The sequence below is a fragment of the Pistacia vera genome, unplaced genomic scaffold (genome assembly GCF_008641045.1).
Source record: "Pistacia vera cultivar Batoury unplaced genomic scaffold, PisVer_v2 Contig100, whole genome shotgun sequence".
NCBI lineage: Eukaryota > Viridiplantae > Streptophyta > Magnoliopsida > Sapindales > Anacardiaceae > Pistacia > Pistacia vera.
Window position 1 is genome coordinate 1,907,179 of NW_022195028.1, and position 20,664 is coordinate 1,927,842.

General features: G+C 35.8%; 2 protein-coding genes across 2 annotated transcripts; both read left to right on the forward strand.

Annotated features, from left to right (window-relative positions):
- Positions 1 to 14,343: 14,343 nt before the first annotated feature.
- On the forward strand, positions 14,344 to 15,594 carry LOC116129099. Its single transcript, XM_031414886.1, has one exon. It carries the CDS (start codon positions 14,344 to 14,346, stop codon positions 15,592 to 15,594), a length of 1,251 nt encoding a protein of 416 aa, XP_031270746.1.
- A 126-nt stretch (positions 15,595 to 15,720) lies between these two features.
- Positions 15,721 to 17,367, forward strand: LOC116130220. The gene is made up of 4 exons (XM_031415996.1): positions 15,721 to 16,264; positions 16,376 to 16,580; positions 16,657 to 16,853; positions 16,971 to 17,367. The coding sequence occupies exons 1-4, from the start codon at positions 15,733 to 15,735 to the stop codon at positions 17,033 to 17,035; spliced, it is 999 nt and encodes a 332-aa protein (XP_031271856.1). The 5' UTR covers positions 15,721 to 15,732; the 3' UTR covers positions 17,036 to 17,367.
- Positions 17,368 to 20,664: the final 3,297 nt, after the last annotated feature.

The window sequence follows — 20,664 nt, forward strand, 5'->3', positions numbered from 1 at the left end:
TTAAAACACAAAAGCTATTATACCCAACAGACCCATCGGGATACACTTATCTTGCAAAGATTCCCACAAAACTGATTTGGAACTTTTTTCAGTCAAATTGTGTGAATAAATCGGATAATCCCATCATAATCAAGTCTCATGAAATAGACATTCCTTCCTTTTGATACCCTCCTTCAGTAATATTCTTTATGTTGAAGCCATGTTATTAAGCAGGTAAGATGGCCATCAACACCAAGATCAGTGAAACATTTCCGCCCGTTCCAGATGTATTAGATTGCCAATAATTATATTCAGTTGCGTCGCACCATCCTTGGGAACTGCACTAGATTTCCGTCTTGAGGCATTATCTTGAGCCGGAATATCCCCGTTGAATGGTCGGTTTCCAAACGCTTGAAAACATTCCCCGATTTTCCGGGAGACGTTGGGTTGGCAAAATTGTATCTGTTGGACGATCGAAACTCTGCCACATAATTTCTTGATCAGATTAGAAGCACAAAGTTGCCAGAATCAAGAACTGAAGCGGAAGAGACCACTCCGGAAGCTTCAGCTATATTAATATCTTGGCCTGGAGTTGTTTGCAGGCGAGACGGCTTCAGTATTAAACAGCAAGTTAGAATTTCTTGGAACTGGTGGGTTATCTCTGTTGGCTGTCCAGACAACATTTTGCTCGGAACCCAGAATGAAAACGCCAACAGCGTAGCCATTGCCTTGCGGATAAAATCCGAAGGCGAAGAGACCGAAGCTGACAGCCATGAGAAGTTTCCGGTGGGTGAAGGGAAGATCCCGGGCTTATATGAGACTGATTCTGTTGAGCTGTAACTGTATAATGAACATAACAGAAAGAATAGGAGAGATTTCATGAGAAGAAACTGAAATTTGATCTTCATATTCTGAAGAATAGAATTTGCTTGTAGTATGAGAACCCGAGATGAAGTGAAAAATAAACTGGAAGGCATATTTAAATTTAAGGTGTATTCAAAAGTCTGCCAAGTCAAGTCGCGTAAATTAAAATTTAGCCTCTTGGAAACATCATAACAGAAAGAATAGCTATCCAGTCTTGAATGAGATTTAAATTTGTTGAAATTTATGTCCTGCTTTATTCTTTCCAAGTGGGAACACGTGAAGATTTAAGGATTTATCTGACTACATCGCCTAACTTTCAATTTGACTTAGTAAATTCAATAGTACTATTCTCAATCGTGGAAAAAAGAGCAAAAGATCATTTAAGTGAAGAGGCCTACACAGTGTTGAATCCTCACCTTCTAATTTTAAGTTTTTAGATAGGATGGCAAACTTAACACCTCCCATCTTTTTAATTTGTTCCTTTTAATGCATTTTTACACCATGGGTAGCGTTCTAATTTTTTGTTTTTAATGATCGAAAATGTCTAAGCCAGCTTACGAGCACCTCACTAATAATTGGAATCCTAAAACTATCAGCCATAAGAGCTCTAGCTTACTCCTATTATCAATCGAGGAGGGACTCGAACTCAAAACCTCTTGAGTAATATACCCAAGAGTCCCTATCGAACCATTCAATCACCCAAAGTAGTTAACATTGACAGTGTTCTAATTTCATGTGTATTTCACAAAATAAATTTATAAGTAGCTTGTTGTTTACCATTGTTGTTTCTTAAAAATTAATCAATCATTAATTAGTTATCTACATTGCATTGGATGTTTCTTCATTTGGGCGAACTAAAGTTTGTATGGGATGCTGTTTTAGGTGTTTAAAGTTATCTTGGGCCTTTGTAGTTTAGTTTGTTGGGCTTTTCTGTGGTCTATTGGAGTTTGGGTCTATGTTGTCATTCCTGCTTTTCGGCTTGTTGGTGTTGTTTGGGCCCGTGTGACTTGGATTAACAACCTTATCATCAGGATGGGACTATTACTTTGATTTGTAATTTTACCCTACAAAGAAATTTTACAAGATATTGTACAGAGTAGCGTGACAAAAAATAATATAAAAATAAATATATATTTAAATCCAATAATTATTAAAAGAATTTTTGATTCATAGGAAGAATGTGGTGTAACCTCAATGATAGTCAATTTTGCACAAAGTAGTTATAGGAAAGAAATATTAATGATATTAAATACATTCAATTTATTATTATTATTATTATAACAAAAATTTATAACACACCTGATACACTAAGTGAAATTGTAATCCATATAGTTTACATATGCTTAGGGGTATTAAAAAAAAATGCAAAAATCGAACCGAACTGAATTTTTGGTTATCCGAAAAATCGGTTTGTTTCAGTTCAAAGAAAATAAAAACAGAATTTTTTGTTCAGTTACTGGTTTGGGAGAATATGGAAACCGTTTTTTATAAAAATATATATTAATATTAAATATTAATTAAAACTGGTTTTCCCTTTAACCAATTCGGTTTCAGTTCAAGAAAATCGTAAACCGAAAAATTGGTTCGGTTCACAAAATCGGTTAATCGGTTTTGAACACCCTATGCTTTATATGTTCACATTGTTTTGTAATAATTATATATTAGTCATTCTCCAATCTAGATGTTCTAAAATTCTTAATGTGCAGATCAAAGGTGAATGTCTATTGTCTAGTACTCACTTAGTTCACAACCCCAAAAATCTGAATCAGGCAACCATATGCTACTTTTGATTTGCAAATTAAAATTTTCAGAATGTTTGTATTTGAATTCCAATTATACATAAACTAGATGGCACACCTACACGTTGCGCAGGTATATTTGTTTATTTCTTATATATTATTGGTTTTTTAGTTTTAAATATATTTTTATGTATTGAAGTTATTTATATTGAATTGATAATTAAGAAAATCAAACAAAAAATATTATATATGAAATAAATAGTATATTTCTATTTTATAAATAAAAGTTATATCTTCAGTATTTATGGATTAGAATATAATATTTCGTTCATGAAATTTGGTTTATGTTTTTTGTTTTTTCTCCCATTGAAGTAAATGAGAATACCGTATATACATTCTTATCTTGTTTATGAATTAACTCCTTTCGATCCTGACTACATCAAGTCGCCATCTGCTAACCCTTAACATCAATACAAGTAAATAACTCAAAAAAAATCCAAAAAATAAGTGAAGATAACTCACCTAGTGATGGAGTGAGATCTCTTTTGTCGCTTTAGACCTCATCCTCATCGTGCTTTCGCATGCCTCGTACGTATCGCAACACTACGGCTACGCTTCTGATTGCTCCAGGACTTCATTGATTTCTCCCAACTGTTCGATATATCATTCATTACAATACGTTATTATTTCAGGTCACTGATGCAACTTCAGCTTCATATTTTACCGAGCACACACTTATGTACAAAGCCCATTACCCAGCATGGCTTTTTAATGACTCAATTTGGTAGGGAGTCACTTCTTAACTGTTTCTTTAAACTGATATCTACAGTAATGACGATTTAAATATAAAGATATACTTATGAATTTTTAACCAGCTAGACTTTTATCCACTGGTTCTCCAAGTCTAGTTTGTCATTCTCATGCAAGCTGTTTCCACTTTGAACAATAATGTATCTTTCAATATTTCAATAGTCCACCAATTCTTTAAAGTCAATACACACCGAGAGAAATTGATATCCCTATTGTTCTCACCCAGCATTACCCATCTTATTACGCTCAACTCTTCTACCAACCCCAAAAACAACAATCTCTTACCCATCTTTGCGTTTATCCACTTCAAGTATAGGACTACGTACACTAGTTCTCAGGGTCAGCAAACTTGCGCTAAGATGAAGAAGTTACCCGCTCCCATGGGTGCTTGTAAACATGCTCTTGTGTATGTGCTTTCACCATCACGATCTATTGAATGTCTGTAATTGTGAGAAAGGAGCACTTAGTGCGTTCAAACAGTTCAAATACAACATTAATTATTCAGGTATGGTCCAATCAACCATTCCACAATAATAATACTAATAATAATAACAAAAATAACGCTAATACATGAAACGCCTCCAAAGAAAGCCACTATCCAGTCCAAATGAGAATCTATTTTTCGGTCATCAAATATGAAAATCTCTACATTTTTCTTCATCCCCTTGCTCTTCATTCAGTAATTTCAAATCACTTCCAAGGTTGCGATTTTGGGAAGCTAAGTCAAATCTTTCTTCTTAGATTTAGGGACTCCTTGTTCTTTCTAATCACTCAACACTTTTGAGGCTAGTGAATTTTACAGAGCTGGGATCATCAACATATCTAGTATTCTATAACAAATGATCACCGTATGGGTTAGATGACTCTGTCTATTCTCCTATAACAAATGATAGTCTCTTTCATACATATTACCTACGTATTCAAATGGACAAATTTCATTCAATTTATTCGTCAGCCAATAGCGTTGATTATATATTTAAAGAAAACAATACCTATGGCCTAAAGGATCAGCATAAATGACATTATCATCAAAACTGAAAACTATCACTCAAGAGAAAAAACCCAAAAAAACCCTAATTAGTAACTCTTGTCCAATTAACAGGCACTCACGCATGTAACACCACGCATAAATCATAATACGTAATCAAGAACACAGAGTCCTTGTAACAACACAGGATTCTTCGGAAACTAAAACCTTACCAAAGACTACAATTGAATTCTTGGCGCGGACCCAAAGAAATTATGCCGTTCCCTTTTTTCTTTCATTTATGCCGAAAGCGTAGATAATGAAAAATCATTAAACAATACAATATTACATAAACCTACCTTGAAATGTATCAGAAAGCACATTAAGTACAATTAAAAAAAAAAAAAAAAAAAAAACCTACACCGTGCCTATGCTGATAATTCAAAAGTATTGATAATTCAAAAGAAAGTAACAAATAACTATAATTTTAAATTAGATTTTATGGAATATTCATATTTGTCAAACTTATGAATTGTGTGTGTGCACATTTCTATGTGCACATAGGTTACCAGAGTTATGTCTTGGCTTGTTTCTTTTCGAGTGTGTGTGCACAACGGTTTGTGTTTACACTCTCGCTTCAGATATTTTGCAACCCAATACGAGTTTCATATCTGATAAAGTGAAAAATATATTGTTTATCTTTGTCTCTTGCTCTTTAGGACCTTTGTACATATGTCACAATATGCTTAGGTGATCTTAGGGAATAAGTTATCTTTCCCAATTTACTTTGTGATCCAAACAAAAAGAAGGAATATTTTCCTTATTTGACCAAACATGGGTCAGCCCCTTGTTGGCTGATGTGGCACTATATTGTTGAGTAAGAAACTCTTCATTATATAATACTATTTCTTGTGTGAATCAATATAACCTTTTGACATTTTGTTTCATTATACTCTAAATTTCTTACAAGATTCTTTTCTCTTAAGGTTCAAGATTCATTTTCCATTTTGTGCCAAAACCTCACCATATCAAACATAGACTTGATGGCTCTTGGAACGTTGTTCCTTTGCTAATGCTGGTGTGTTGCTTCAACACTTGAAGTTTGGTGGTTCACAAGCTATTTTCGGCTGTGTTCCTAACGTGAAGAAGATCCAAGGAGTTGCTACGCGTTGAGGATTCAGAGTGTGGTGCTAAATATAAAGTTGAATAGGGAGTTTTTTTTTATTATAACTTAGATCAACTTTGAACATTATCTTGTAATGTGTTTTTAACTTAGTGGATTGTTTTGTTCTTTACTTTCTGCACTTATGTTTGATATGGTTAAAAACTGGAAATCTCTTAATCAACTTGGTAATATTCTGCTGTACGTTAAAATGGGTACTTAAACATCGAAGTGTGTTAACCAATCTCCAACAAGTGGTATTAGACCTTGTTTTGATAAGTTACTTTAGTAGATCCATACCCATTTTGCTTGTTTTTGTGTACATCTGAATGGTGTTGTGTTTGAACGAAATCTGATTTGTGTTGCGTTTTTTGTTTCAGATCTGCTGTGTGTCTGTGTGTGCACTTCAGTTTGTGTGTTAACATCTGTCTGATTGTTTTTGTCACGAGTTTCTTCACTGAAGGTGGATCTGCTCATAGACCACCTCTGTTAGAAGCACCTAACTATTACACATGGAGACCTAGGATGCGTGCTTTTCTTAAGTTTATAGATGAAAGAGTCTGGTCCATGGTTGTGAAGGGTTGGACAACCCCAGTTATTATTGAAAATGAAGTGTCTAGACCAAAACCTGTTGCTAGTTGGGATGCTAATGAAATAACTCTTTCTAATTATAACTCTAAAGCACTTCATGCACTTTTTAATGCTATTAATGTGAATCAAATGAAAGTCATAGCTAATTGTGAGCTTTCTAAAGATGCTTGGGATAGGCTTCAAGTCAAGAATGAGGGAACTAATGCTATTAAAAGAAATAGGCTTAGAAGACTTGTCACTGATTTTGAAATTTTGAACATGGAAGAGGATGAGACTATAACTAATTTTTATGGTAGAGTTTGTGATATTTCTAATGAATGTTTTGCTTTGGGAAGAACATATTCTAATGCGGAACTTATCAGGAAGTGCTTTGCTCTTTGCCCCGGAGGTTTATGTCAAAGGTCACCATCACTGAAGAATGCCGAGATGTGGATGATATGGACATTGATAAACTCATTGACTCTTTCCAAACTTATGAGCTGATTCTACAACGATGGGAAAAACAAAAACCGAGTAAAGGTTTGGCTCTCAAACATGAGGTTGATTCTAATCCTTTTGATGACTGTGATTCAAGTTCATCAGATGATGAAAATTGTGCTTTACTGACAAAGAATTTTGCAAAGTTTTTAAAGAAAAACATGAAAAAGCCTCATAATAGTGGTTATGGCCGAAAACCTTTTGTGAAAAAGCCTTATGACCATCAAACCCCTAGTACCCTTACAAAAAAAATTTCAAAAGATAAAGAAAAGAAAAATAAAGGTATCAACTGTTTCGAATGTGAGGGTTTTAGGCACATACAATCTGAGTGTGCTAACACTCTAAAAAAGAGGAAAGGTAAAGTCATGGTTGCCACTTTGAGTGAGAGTGAGCATGATGAGAGTGATGATGATGATGATGATTCGGGTGATGAAGCCTTCACTGTGAATCAAGAAGACGGTAAGAGTGAAGTTTTATATTACACTGTAGATATCTATGCTGAGCAACAAGAGGCATATGATAAGATGTATGACCAATGGCGGCTAAAGGTTGTGAAAAAGTTACAATCTCTTGGTATTGAGAATGCTTCCTTGTTCAAACAAAAGAAAGTCTTGTCTGAAAAGATTGTTGTTCTTACTACTAAACTATCTGAGGCTAAGGCCATCATTAATGAGTTGAATGCAGCTTCTCTTAAGCTTGATGAAGTGCTTAGCCAAGGAAAATCCTTCAGAGATTGGTATGGTTTGGAATTCAGTCTCGGTGCGAGCACATCGAAAGATGGTGCTAACATATTTGTGAAAGCCACCGAAACTCTTGCTGAAGGAACTGCTATGAGACAGGTTACAAAGGTATCAAAATTCATTCCTATTTTGTCATTTTTGTAGTAAGAAAGGTCACATTAGACCCAAATGCTTCGGGTTCATTGCTTATTTGAAGAAAGTTTTCAAAAACCATAGTTTTGTTGCTAATGAAAATGATAATGCTAACAATGGTTTTTCCTTCAAAAGATTTTGGAAACCGAAAGCTGATGTGAACAATTTTGTGTCTATTACTTCTTTGCTAGTATTTCAAAATGATCTTTGGTATCTAGACAGTGGTTGTTCAAGGCATATGACAGGTAATAAATCTTTCTTGACTGAACTTGAATCGGTTGACAGTGGACATGTCACTTAGGGAGATGGTAAGAAAGGTAAAATTCTTGGAAAAAGGTTAATTGTGCTTCTTGATTTTCCTATTTTGAAAGATGTCTTATTGTTGATGGATTGAAAGCTAATTTGATTAGTATCAATCAAATTTGTGACAAAGATTTCGTGGTTCAATTCTGAAAGAACAAGTGTCAAATCTTGAATGGTAAAGGTGTTTCTCTACTTGAGGGAAAGAGGTCAAACGACAATTGATACTTGCTTTCTAACCGTGTGTCCTGTTTCAGTTCTAAAACAAATTTCACAAACTTGTGGCATGAGAAGCTTGTTCATATGAACTTCAAGGACTTGGTAAGACTCTTAAAGAAGGAAGTGGTTAAAGGACTACTAAAACTTGAATTTCCAAAAGGTAATGTGTGTGGTCCATGTCAACATGGTAAGCAAACCAGAATATCTCATAAAGCCTTGTCAAATCTCAATATCTCATGTGGGGAATTGCTCCATATGGATCTAATGGGTCTTACGCAAACTGAGAGTTTGGAAGGTAAGAGGTATGTGTTTGTTTGTGTTGATGATTTTTCAAGATATGCTTGGGTTGATTTTTTGCTTGAGAAATTTGTTCTTTCAATGCATTTTAGAAGTTGGCAAAAAGACTACTTGTTGAGAAGAGTTCTAAAGCTACAAAGATAGTGAGAATTAGGAGTGACTATCGAATGGAATTTGAGAATGCTGACTCTGCTAATTTTTGTGAATTGCAAGGCATATTCCATGAATTTTTAGCACCAAAGACACCTCAACAAAATGGTTTCGTGGAAAGGAAAAACGGAGTGCTTCAAGAGATGGCTAGGGTAATGCTTAATGCCAAAAAACTTCCTAGAAGACTTTGGGTAGAAGCCATTAACATGGCATGTCATATTTCCAACAGAGTTTACCTTAGAAAAGGTATTATTCAAACTCCCTATAAGCTGTGGAAAGGTAAAAAAAAACTGATCTCTCTTACTTTCATGTGTTTGGATGCAAATGTTACATCTTGAATGATAGAGAGAATTTAGGTAAGTTGGATTCTAGGAGTGATGAAGGAGTTTTTATTGGATATTTTTCCAATAGCTGTGCATTTAGGATCTATAACATGATTTCTAAAAAAGTCTTAGAATCCATTAATGTTGTGTTTAGTGATGCAGAAGATTTTTCAAAATATTCTCAAGAATGTGAAATTCAAGACATATTTGTTCCTCGTGTGCCTACACAAAATGGTGTGAACACTATTGAATCTCCTGAACCTATACCTTCAACAAACATGTTGTCACCTGCTCCTGGTGCTACAGCAATAGGATCTACTCCATGCAAAGAATCATTTGCTGATTCATTGCAAAATGAAAGGATAGAGCTGGTTGTTGATCTTTATAATGAAAGCATTCAAAAGAGAAACCAAAGAAGAAAAGATCCACCGACATGGGTTCAAAAAGCTCATCCACTTTTAACCGTGATTGGAGATCCAAATGAGGTAATGGTTACAATGAGGAGAAAAGAAAATGAAATTAATCATCTTTGTTATGTGTCTCTTGCAGAACCGAAAATGTCAAACAAGCATTGGAAGATGAAAATTGGATTGAGGCCATGCATGAAGAGCTAGAACAATTTGAAAGAAATGATGTTTTGACGCTTGTACCAAGACCAAAAGGAATCAACATAATAGGTACCAAATGGGTTTTCAAAAATAAAACTGATGAGTTTGGTAATGTTGTTAGTAACAAAGCTACGCTTGTAGATCAAGGATATACTTAAGTTGAGGGAATCGACTTTGATGAAACCTTTGCACTTGTTGCTTGACTTGAATCAATTCGGTTGTTGCTTTTTGTTGCCTGTTGCCTTAAGATCAAGTTGTTCCAAAGGATGTCAAAAACGCCTTCTTAAATGGGATGCTCACTGAAGAAATGTATGTTGAACAACCGATTGAATTTCAAGACCCCCACAAACCTAATCATGTTTTCAGATTGAAGAAAGCTCTTTATGATTTGAAACAAGCCCCACGGGCCAAGTATGAAAGGTTGACAAATTTCCTTCTTGAGCATAACTATGAACGAGGTAATGCCGACAAAAGCCTCTTTATCAAGTGTGCTAACAATGAAATAATGTGTGCACAGACTTACGTTGATGGTATTGTGTTTAGTTCTACATTTCATTCACACGCACTTAAATTCATTAACCTGATGAAAAATGAGTTTGAGATGAGTATGGTTGGAGAATTGAATATGTTTCTTGGACTTCAAATTAAACAAATGGATAATGGCATGTTTGCTTCGCAATCAAAGTATGCCAAAAACATGTTGAAAAGATTTTGTCTTGAGAATGCAAAGCATGCTACAACTCTTATGAGTGCTACCCTCAAGCTGTGCAAAGATGAACATGGTATAAAGGTAGACAATAAGATGTACCGAAGCATGATTGGAAACCTTATTTACTTAATTGCAAGCCGACCTGATATTTGCTTTAGTGTTGGTGTTTGTGCTAGGTTTCAAAGTAATCCATCTGAGTGGCACTTGAATGCAATGAAAAGAATCATGAAATATGTTTCAAGTATGTGTGATTTTGGCCTTTGGTACTCTTTTGATTCTAACAGTTGTTTGGTTGGATATAGTGATGCGGATTGGGCAGGAAGTTTTGAGGATAGGAAGAACACTTCGGGTGGATGTTTCTATCTTGGAAACAATCTTGTCACATGGTACAGCAAGAAGCAAAATGTAATATCCTTATCCACTGCCGACGTCGAGTACATTTCCATAGAGAGTTGTTGCAATCAAATTTTATGGTTAAAGCAAATGTTGTATGATTATGGTATTGACCAAGATTGTGACAATTTTTGTGATAACACGAGTGCCATTAACCTCTCTAAGAATCCAGTCCAGCATTCTAGGACTAAGCACATTAACATAAGACATCATTTCATTAGAGAGTTAGTTGAAGAGAACATCATTGCACTTGCTCATGTGAACACAAAATCCCAATTGGCTGATTTATTTACAAAAGCACTTGACTATGATACTTTTGTTTCCTTGAGGAAGTCCGTTGGACTACTTCAACTTGAATAGTTTTTCATTTCAGTTGATGAATAAAGCATGAACATGCTACTTCTATTTTTGTTTGTCAAGACTCCTTGATCTATGTTAGCTTTCTAATTGTCATTTATTTTCTCATATTTGTGTGCTAACTCTGGTATGTTATGTCCACTGAGACTTTCTCTATAACATGACCTTATTGCATCATGAGTTGATTGTCCATTCTTGTCACCATTATGAAAGAGCTACCTTACATGAAGTGTGAAAGTTGTTTTGAGTAATTTTCTGATTTATAGAGACCCATATATTTTGGAAAATCTACCATTAAAAGGACTACCTTAATATCTGTCTAGGAAACAATAGAACTCATGGCCAACTAACCTCTCTAACATTTGATCAATGAATGGCAATGAAAAATGGTCCTCACGAGTCGCGGAATTCAGTTTGCGATAATTGATACATACTCTCCATCCCGTGATTGTTCGTGTTGGAATCAACTCGTTGTTATCGTTACGGAACACTGTCATTCCTTCCTTCTTTGGCACCACTTAGACTGGACTTACCCATGCACTATCCAAAATTAGATATATAATTCCTGCATCTAAGAGCTTCAATACCTCCTTCTTGACCACTTCTTGCATTTATGGATTCAATCTTCTTTGCGGTTGGATGGTAGGCTTATAGCTCTCCTTCATTAGGATTTTGTGTGCAAATTGAAGGACTGATACCTTCTATATCTGTGATTGTCCATCCAATAGCCTTCTTGTATTTCCTTAACATGCGTAGCAACTTTTCTTCCTCTACAACATTCAAAGAAGCATTAATAATGACTGGAAAAAATTTACCATCTTCTAAAAATGCAGTCCTTAAATGAGATGGTAGTTGCTTGAGCTCAAGTGTAGGTGGCTTCGTGATTGGTGAAGTGGACTGAGACACCACGGCTCCAATTTCTCTGATCGATTTAGCTTCAGGATGAACCAAGGGTGGTAGAGCATTTAAGTACCTTAAACACTCTCTTATCTCTTCACTATCAACTTCATCCTCATAATCTCTAGAATTCAGCAAACAATTCTCTAAGGGGGAAATGGGGTAGCTTTCTTCAAAATTCTGCTCCACTATGGTGTCGAGAACGTTAATCTTAAAACATGTGTCTAATTCAGATGGACGTTTCATAGATTCAAAAACATCAAATTCTACTTGCTCATCTTCTACCCTTAAGATTAATTTCTCTTGGTAAACATCTATCAATGTTCTACCCATGGCTAGAAAAGGTCATCCTAAAATTAAAGGTATTTCCCTATCTTCCTCCATGTCTAACACTATGAAATCTACTGGAAAAATTAGTTTGTCTACCTTAATCAAGACGTCTTCTACCACCCCCCTAAGATATGTTATTGATCGATCAGCTAATTGGAAAGACACGGTGGTTGGCTTCACTTCTTCTAATCCAAGTTTCTTGTAAATGGAAAATGGCATTAAATTTATACTTGCCCCTAAATCACATAAAACTTTATTAAAATAACAACTACCAATAATACAAGGGATAGTAAAACTCGTAGTTTAGGTGGAAATTTCTTTTGAATCAGCGAGCAGTATTCCTCCGTTAACATAACTTTCTCGTGTTCCTCGAATTTTCTCTTGTGTGTGAGGGTTTCCTTTAGAAACTTTGTATATTTCGACATCTATTCTAACATATCAACAAAAGGAATATTAATATGCAAACTTCGAAACATATCAATAAACTTACCGAATTGCTTATCAAGCTTCTGATTCTTCAAAGGTTGTGGGTATGGAAGGTTTGCATGGCTCAAAGAAAGTTTCTACTTAGATTCACGCTCGCTGCGGCCATCAGATTCATCGCCGCGGTGATGAATTGGAAATTCTGACAATTTGGGAGTAGACTCAAGCTTGCTGCAGCCACCAGTATCATCACCGCAGCGATCGTCCTTCATGCTGACGAGCTTCTCCAAATTCTCACAATCGTTGCGGCGATCGTTCTTCTGCTCTTCCTTCAAATCTTTCTCTTGTTCTTGCTTCTATTTTTCACCCTCTGAATTCTCCAAAATTTGTCCACTCTGCAAAGTGATTGCATGCACTTGTTTCTTGGGATTCTTCTCTGTATTGCTCGGCAAAACTCCTTGAACTCTTCCCGCTAATATGTTATGAATTTGCCCAATTTGAGTCTCAAGGTTCCTAATAGAAGCTGATTGATTTTGGGCAAGGATGTCAGTCTTCTCAAACCTCATGCTTGTCTCTTCAATGAACTTGGTAAGTACATTCTCTAAGTTAGATTTTGGCTCTTGAGTTTGAAAAACAAGAGGTTGTTTATGCTCGTTGTTGTTGCTTCATGAGAAGTTCGGGTCTTTCCTTCATGCTGGATTGTATGTGTTGGAATATGGATTCCCTTGCCCTTATTTGGAAATTATTGACGTAATTAGCTTGTTCAGGCTGAGCAAACAGGTTCCTTTCTTGACAATCCTTGAATGAATGATTTCCTGCACAGAGTTCACATGTTAGAGAAGTGGATTCAACTGCATTTATTTTTAACACATTACCTAATTGCTTTTGGATGTTTGAAAGTTGAGCAGCCAATACGGTGTAACTATCAACTTCGTGTACTCCTGCTGATTTCCTTGTTGAAGTTCTCTCCAAAGTCCTCATATAGTTATTGTTTGCCATCACCTCAATCAGTCTTCTAGTCTTCAACGTGAACTCTTCAATCATCACCATCTCCATTGCTGATCTGCCGGATAAGTCATTTCAGCTCAGATTTCAACTTCAGCCTTCACATCTGCTGCCGTCTGCCGCCGTCTGCCACCATCTACGAGCTGCCATTTGCCGTGACCAAGTAACAATCTACAGATTTCTATCTTTTTTGTCTTCTATGCTTTATGTACAGATTTATGAACGCTTATAGATTCTATCAAGTTTACTACTTAAAAGAAGTCATATGATTAAAAGCAACCCTTAAATTGTCAAAACGAAATTTAGATTTTGTATTGGTTCATTCTATTAGGATCTTGTATATATGTTTATTTGCTTCAAAGGGATACTTCATGATCAAAGTTAGGGACGATTAATAAAGTAGAAATTAAGTTGTAATGTAAAATAACATTAGCCGAAAGATGTGTATAGGGTATGAGAAAGTGGTACTGTAAGTCAATAGAATGTCATTCATGTGTCTTGAAAATAATAAAATTTTATTTTATGTATATAGAGTCAATGTTCTTTACAAGTGATGCCCTGTCTAGGGCAAATTTTTTGAATGTTCCACAGCTACATGGACTTAAAGAATGAAGAGATAAAAAATAAAAAATGAGAATCCTAGTTAACCAAATGCCTCAAGAAATTAAAATAAAACTGAAATATCAACTGGCTCTTTCTAAAATGGGAAAAACAGTGAAGGAAACAAATAATTAGGCTTTACTAATTAATGCCAGAGATTTGAAATAAGGTTTAGCATATTCTATATCCTATATGAATCTAAGGTGATAAAGTAGTTAGGTTCATATAGGATAACAAATTGATTGTTGGTTGCCACTTGTCAGGGGAGAGAATGTCATCATCTTCGTCTGCACATAACTCATCAGCCGCATCCATTTCCTCGCAATCTTTTCGAGGAAAGACCGATGTAGCATGGGGACATGTTCTTGAGAGTGTTGATAAAGATGGAAAGAAAATATTATCTTGTCTTCATTGTGGCAAGGTTACTAGAGGTGGTGGTATTTTTAGAATGAAGCAACACCTAGCAGGAGTAAAAGGGGATATTAGAAAGTGTCCAAAGGTTCCATTTGATGTTAGATTCAATATGAATGAATCATTGAAAGAAATAGGATTAAAAAATAAGGAAAAAGAAGATTTCCGGAAGCATGCAACTCCTTTTGATGTTGTAGTACATGAATTTGAGTGTGATCAGTTAGATGAAGAAAATGAAGAGGTTTTACCATCACAAATGACCATGAATGAAGGTGGTAGTAGTGGCGGTAAAAAACAATTTACGAGCAGTAAGAGAAAGAAAACTACAGGGGTTAGTAATTATTTTGCTCCACGAACTACTTCTGGGTCTCAGCCTTCAATTAGGAGTGTTTTGGCTGGAAAAGATGCAAAGTGGAGAGCAGACATGTCTGTTGCACGATTCTTTTATGATGCTTGCATCCCGATGAATGCTTTAAATTCAATTTATTTTCAGCCTATGTTAGATGCTGTAGCTGCAATTGGCCCTGGGTATAAACAACCTACTTATGATGCTATGCGTGTGAATTTGTTGAGAGATGCTAAGAAGGAAGTCCAATTAATTGTTGACAATTATAAGAGGATTTGGCAAGAGGTTGGATGTACATTAATGGCTGATGGTTGGACTGATACTTGCCATAGATCATTGATCAATTTTCTTGTGTACTGTCCTAAAGGTGTTTGCTTTATAAAATCAGTGGATGCTTCAGATGTTGTAAAGGATGCCTTTACATTATTCAAGTTGTTTGAGGAAATGGCTTTATGGGTTGGACCAAACAACATTATCCATGTTGTCACGGATAATGGAGCAAATTATAAAGCTGCTGGAAGAATGTTGTCTGAGAAGTATCAGAATATTACTTGGTCACCCTGTGCAGCCCATTGCTTAAATTTAATTTTGAAAGATATATCTGAGTTGGACCACATAGTGCATCTTGCAAAACGTGCTTCTGAAGTAACCAAGTTTGTGTATAATCACACAATTTTGATAGCTTGGTTGAGGAAAAGAGAGGTAATAGCTTATAAACCTTTAACTCATGTTTTTGTCAAGTTATTAATAAACATTTTGTATTAATTTACTAACATCTATTATGTATTGTATGTATCATTTGAACAGGGTTGGAGAGAAATCATACGACCGGGTGCAACTCGGTTTGCTACTACTTTCATTGCATTAAGAAGTCTACATCAGCATAAACATGACTTGCAAGCTATGGTGACTGATAGGTTTTTTGTGGACTCTCGATATGCCAGAAGTAGTAAAGGCAAGAATGTTGTTCCCATAATTCTAGATAATGAATTTTGGGATAACATGGGTTACGTTTCCAAAATTGTGGCTCCTTTGATGCGTTTGTTGCGAATTGTGGACTCAGATGAGAGACCTGCAATAGGATACGTGTATGATGGCATGTACAGAGCCAAAAAAGCGATCAAGAAGTTCTTTAAAAAGAGAAAGACATTGTACAAGCCTTATACCGAAATTATTAAGCAGCGGTGGGATTTGCTTTTGCGTCGCGACATTCATGCTGCTGCTTATTATTTGAATCCGGCTTTTCAGTATGACCGTGCAAGTTTCTGCAGGAAACCAGAGGTTATGCGTGGTTTCCTTGATGTTGTCGATAATAAAGCAAGTGCATTCAAGTTGAACAAGACAAGAGTAGTGGACGAAAGTAGAATATATCGAGATCGCGAGGAAAGCTTTTCTCGTGAGCTTGCCTTTCAAACTTGCAGAACCACACGACCTGGTACGTAATACTTATTAAATTTCTCAATTTTAAGTCCAATTTCTAAGTTATGAATTTGTTTATTTGATTATTTCATATGGTTAACACTGAACACTCTTAACTTTTAATTAGATGAATGGTGGAGGACATATGGGTATAGTACTCCACAGTTACAAGAGTTTGCAATTAAGATTCTGAGCCAAACTTCAACCTCTTCGGGATGTGAGCGAAATTGGAGTGTTTTCGAACGTATCCATACAAAAAGAAGGAATAGATTGGAGCATCAACGGTTGAATGATTTGGTTTTTATCCATTATAACTTGCGTTTGAAAAATAGGTATAAAGCATTGGCAATTTTAATATTTTTATTATCTCATATTTTTAGTGATATTTTTATTTGGCATGTCTTTCAGGATGTGTTACAAGAAAAGCAGTTGTGATCCTATCGATTATGAAAGCATTGATAGAACAGAATTTTGGATTGCTGATGATGAACAGGAGGGTGATGACTTCAATTTAGATGAATTGGAGCAAGCACTTTACGAAGAAGGATCTATTCCTGTCGGTGTTGATGGCCAACCCTATTATGATTCAGCAGGTGGTTCACAAGGTTGTTTTCTAACTTTTAACCAACTTGGTAACTATTATAATTTATATTTTATAATATCAAAAAATAATGTACATTATAAATTTTAACTTATGTTTTTAATTTTTGCTAAATTTGTAGTTGATGGTGATGATAATGATGATGACTCGGATGATGATGTGGATAATCAATTTAGGATGGGTTGACCCGTTGAAGAATCTGTTTGGTTTCTCCTTTTTCCCTTCACTTACCGTGAGCTTCTATTGAATTTTTTTGTGGTTGGGTTGGTGGAATGGATTGATATTATGTAATTTTATATGTTGGTTGGTGGATTGGTAGGTATTTTGATATTTTGTAATTTTGATGGTTGGCCGTTGGTGGATTCATATTTGATAATTGATGATATTACTTTGTAATGACTTTAAGTCTTTAATGTTGTTTGAAACTTTAGAGTTTAGACTTTAGACTTGAGGATTGAATTTGTAAACTTTAACTATCAAACTTTGATGGTTTTATTATTGTTGTAGCCTAGGGTTGGTTTGATGGTTTTTAAAGTTTAAACTTTAATTAGATGGAGAAATTATTGTTGTAGAGTTGGTTTGATGGTTTTTAAAATTTTAACTTTAATTAGATGAAGAAATTATTGTTGTAGGGTTGTTTTTTATGGTTTTTAAACTTTAATTAGATGGAAAATTTGAATTTTTTGGCTTTTTTTACGTTTTTTCTTATTTCAGCATGTTGATATCAGCATGACATTATGCTGATGTCAGCATGCTAACGTCACCGGTCCGACCGACCGGTCGGACCGGTCAAACTGTTCGAACCGGGAACCGGCCGTTTAGCCAGGTCGGCTCCCGATCCGGTTTTCAGAACATTGTCTTCACCTTCTCCAATCAAGCTTCGGTGACCCTTCATCTCCTTTTCCGGCGACATTTCGGCTTCCCCTTGCTCCGGTCACCATCATCCCTTCATCACCACCGTGAATCACGCACGCCACCATGAGCTTCATCTTCCCACCACGACGTTTCATCTTCCTGGCTAGATTTGGCCATTTTTCGACGACGTTTCAACTCCCCAAGAGTCGATCTCCCTTCCCCACGGTCGGATCTACACTTCCCTAAATTCAACCGCCACAAAAACCGCCAGAATCCTCGATTTTGCCGTCGCGCCTCTTCATCTTCCAGCCTAGATCCTGCTCATTTTCGGTGACTACTCACCTCCCTAGGACCTGATCTGAACTCCCTATCACCAAAGCTTTTCCATCGGTACCTTTGGATCCCATTTCCGCCACCGTTTTTCGGAAGACCCACCGGAAAATTAACGTTTTCCAACAAAGTGCGGCTGTTCGTATTCTGGGCTATCCGTTGGTCGTTTTTGCCCTTTCTTCACATCATATCGCTGTCGATTACCTCCTCTCTGCCATGGTCAACTTCGTTTCCACTGTTTCGGCCTCCGTCATCACCAGCATGAGCGGCTAAGTTCCCGATTTTCTGTTACGGCATAGGCGAGATCAGGATTTACTCCACGACTCTCCTCATCAGCTCTCAACTAGTTGGATGAGCCCGATTATAGGACATTTGGTAGTATTGTGCTTTGGATTATATTCGTTTTCATTTCATGTTTGATTTCGATACTTTAATATGATTTGAGCATAACTTGTGATGAATTTTGTTGTCCATTATGATTTAATGTTTTCATAGAACTTGCTGAATGATAAACGTTGGTTTGAAATAATTAAATGATGAATATTGCTTTTCATTACTTCGCATCGATTATAATTGAGTTGTGTTCGGATTTAATTTAATTTCTACTATTGTTGCGTTTATTGTGAAGTTGGTTGATTGGATATTACGTGTTGACAAATGGTATTTGTTACTCGCGTACCAACTAGTGGTTTTGCCTTGTAGCGTTTATCGACGTTCAATGATAGTCTTTAACCAATCGAAATTGAGTGATCAGGTGAGACAGGATAGATTATACCTAGAGTGTCAGGAAGCCATTTCATTGATTTATCTTGCCTTATAGGCTTAGGGGATCGTAGAGGGTGGAGAAGAATTGTGTGAGTCAGTCTCGTGTCAAACCAAAACCGTAACGGCAACATTTTTATTATAAAGTTTTTATTTGTTTTAATTTCACTATTTCATTATTTGCATTTAGTCGATTAGTTTCATTAATCAATTGCCAATTTTATTTTCGCTACTTAAAATACATTAGGTTGTTAGTCTTGCTCCCTGTGGATTCGACCCTGCTTACCGCTAACTACGGTATTTAGGTTTAATTTTGTCACTGTGACGACTGGTCTAACACATACAATGACTCCAAATCTTGTTGGTAAAAGTTGGTAATCTCACTCCTCAACTTGGCAGACTAGACAGGTGGAAAATATTTAGTGAGGAATGTTTGAGCTAACTCACTTCATGTCGTGATACTTCCAGGTGACAGAGAAATCAACTAAGTCTTAGCTTTATCCCGAAGAGAAAATGGGAAAAGCCTCAGCCTAATTGTGTCATTAGATACTCCATTATGCCTGAATATGTCGCATAACTCCAGAAAGTTGGCGATATGCAAGTTGGGGTCATCATTAGGTAACCCAGCGAATTGGACCGACTGCTGAATCATTTAAATAATTGCTGGCTTGATCTCAAAATTATTCGCTTGAATTGGTGGTTTCCTGATGCTAGAATAGCACCCATCAACGGTAGGATTAGAGTAGTCCTTCAATGCTCTTTGAACCACTGCTGCTCCACCCATTGCATTTCCTCCTAAGGTATCCTCATTCTCATTCTCTTGATTTTCGACATTGAGATTCACAATTCCTGTGTTAGCCATTGATTTTTCAAAGTTAGCTTGCCTCTTTTCTTTCCTCAATTGTTTAGCTGTTCTCTTGATCTCAAAATATAGTGGATTAAGATCACCACCACCTCTTGAACGTAAATTCTCCAGATTCTAGCTAAAAGCAACAAATAAAACAAAAACAAAAATTATTTTCTAAGCAAAAATAAAACACATCAAAGTAGCAACTAAAAATTTCGTATTGATATTGGTAAAACAAAATAGTTCCCCGGCAACAACGCCAAAAACTTGACAGGCTATTCGCAAGTGTACGAAATCGCGCAAGTAATAAAGCTCGAGTAAACAAGTGTCGAATTCCAAGAGAACTACCTACCAAGTACCAAACTAGTCTATTTTATTGCTATTTGATAAAACATAATTTTAAGAATGAATTTAATGAAAAAGAAAACAAACCAAAAACTAAACAAAAGCATAATTTTATTAATACTTTGGTAAACAGATCAATATGACTAAACCTAGGGCACAGATTCCACTCCAATTTAATCCTATGCATTGACAATTATTGCTAATCTAATTAACCTTATTCTAAAGGCCAAATTCTCTGATATTCCACTAACTTTCTCTCAAACAATTAGCGAATTAACCCTTAAGCAACAATCCAAAATATCTCTAAGTTGGATTTAGGAGTTAAATGATCATACGTTCTATAGAATTTACCAGAGCTTCATAGATCGCGGTAACCCATCTCTAGTGTTTGCTCAATCTATGGTTTTATTACCTAAGACAAATCAGGTTTCATCTCTTGATCTCAACCCAACCCATTATATCATTCAACCCTCGGATCCTTAAGAATTGAAAGCATTATACATAATAATAAAACTTAGAATTAATGCTCAATAAGAATTAACAACAATAAAGTCAACACATATTCATAAATTGGGCTACATCTTTAGCCCTAGAAAAGAGATTTAGTTCATAATTTTAGTAATAAAAACAACCATTGTATCCAATAACATGAGTTCAAGAAAGAAAAATATAAAAA

Coding starts and splice junctions, on each gene's coding strand:
- LOC116129099 (XM_031414886.1), top strand. CDS start 14,344: ATGTCATCATCTTCGTCTGCACATAACTCATCAGCCGCATCCATTTCC.
- LOC116130220 (XM_031415996.1), top strand. CDS start 15,733: ATGGTGACTGATAGGTTTTTTGTGGACTCTCGATATGCCAGAAGTAGT. Junction 16,581..16,656: donor AACTTGCGTTTGAAAAATAG/GTATAAAGCATT, acceptor CATGTCTTTCAG/GATGTGTTACAAGAAAAGCA. Junction 16,854..16,970: donor TTCAGCAGGTGGTTCACAAG/GTTGTTTTCTAA, acceptor CTAAATTTGTAG/TTGATGGTGATGATAATGAT.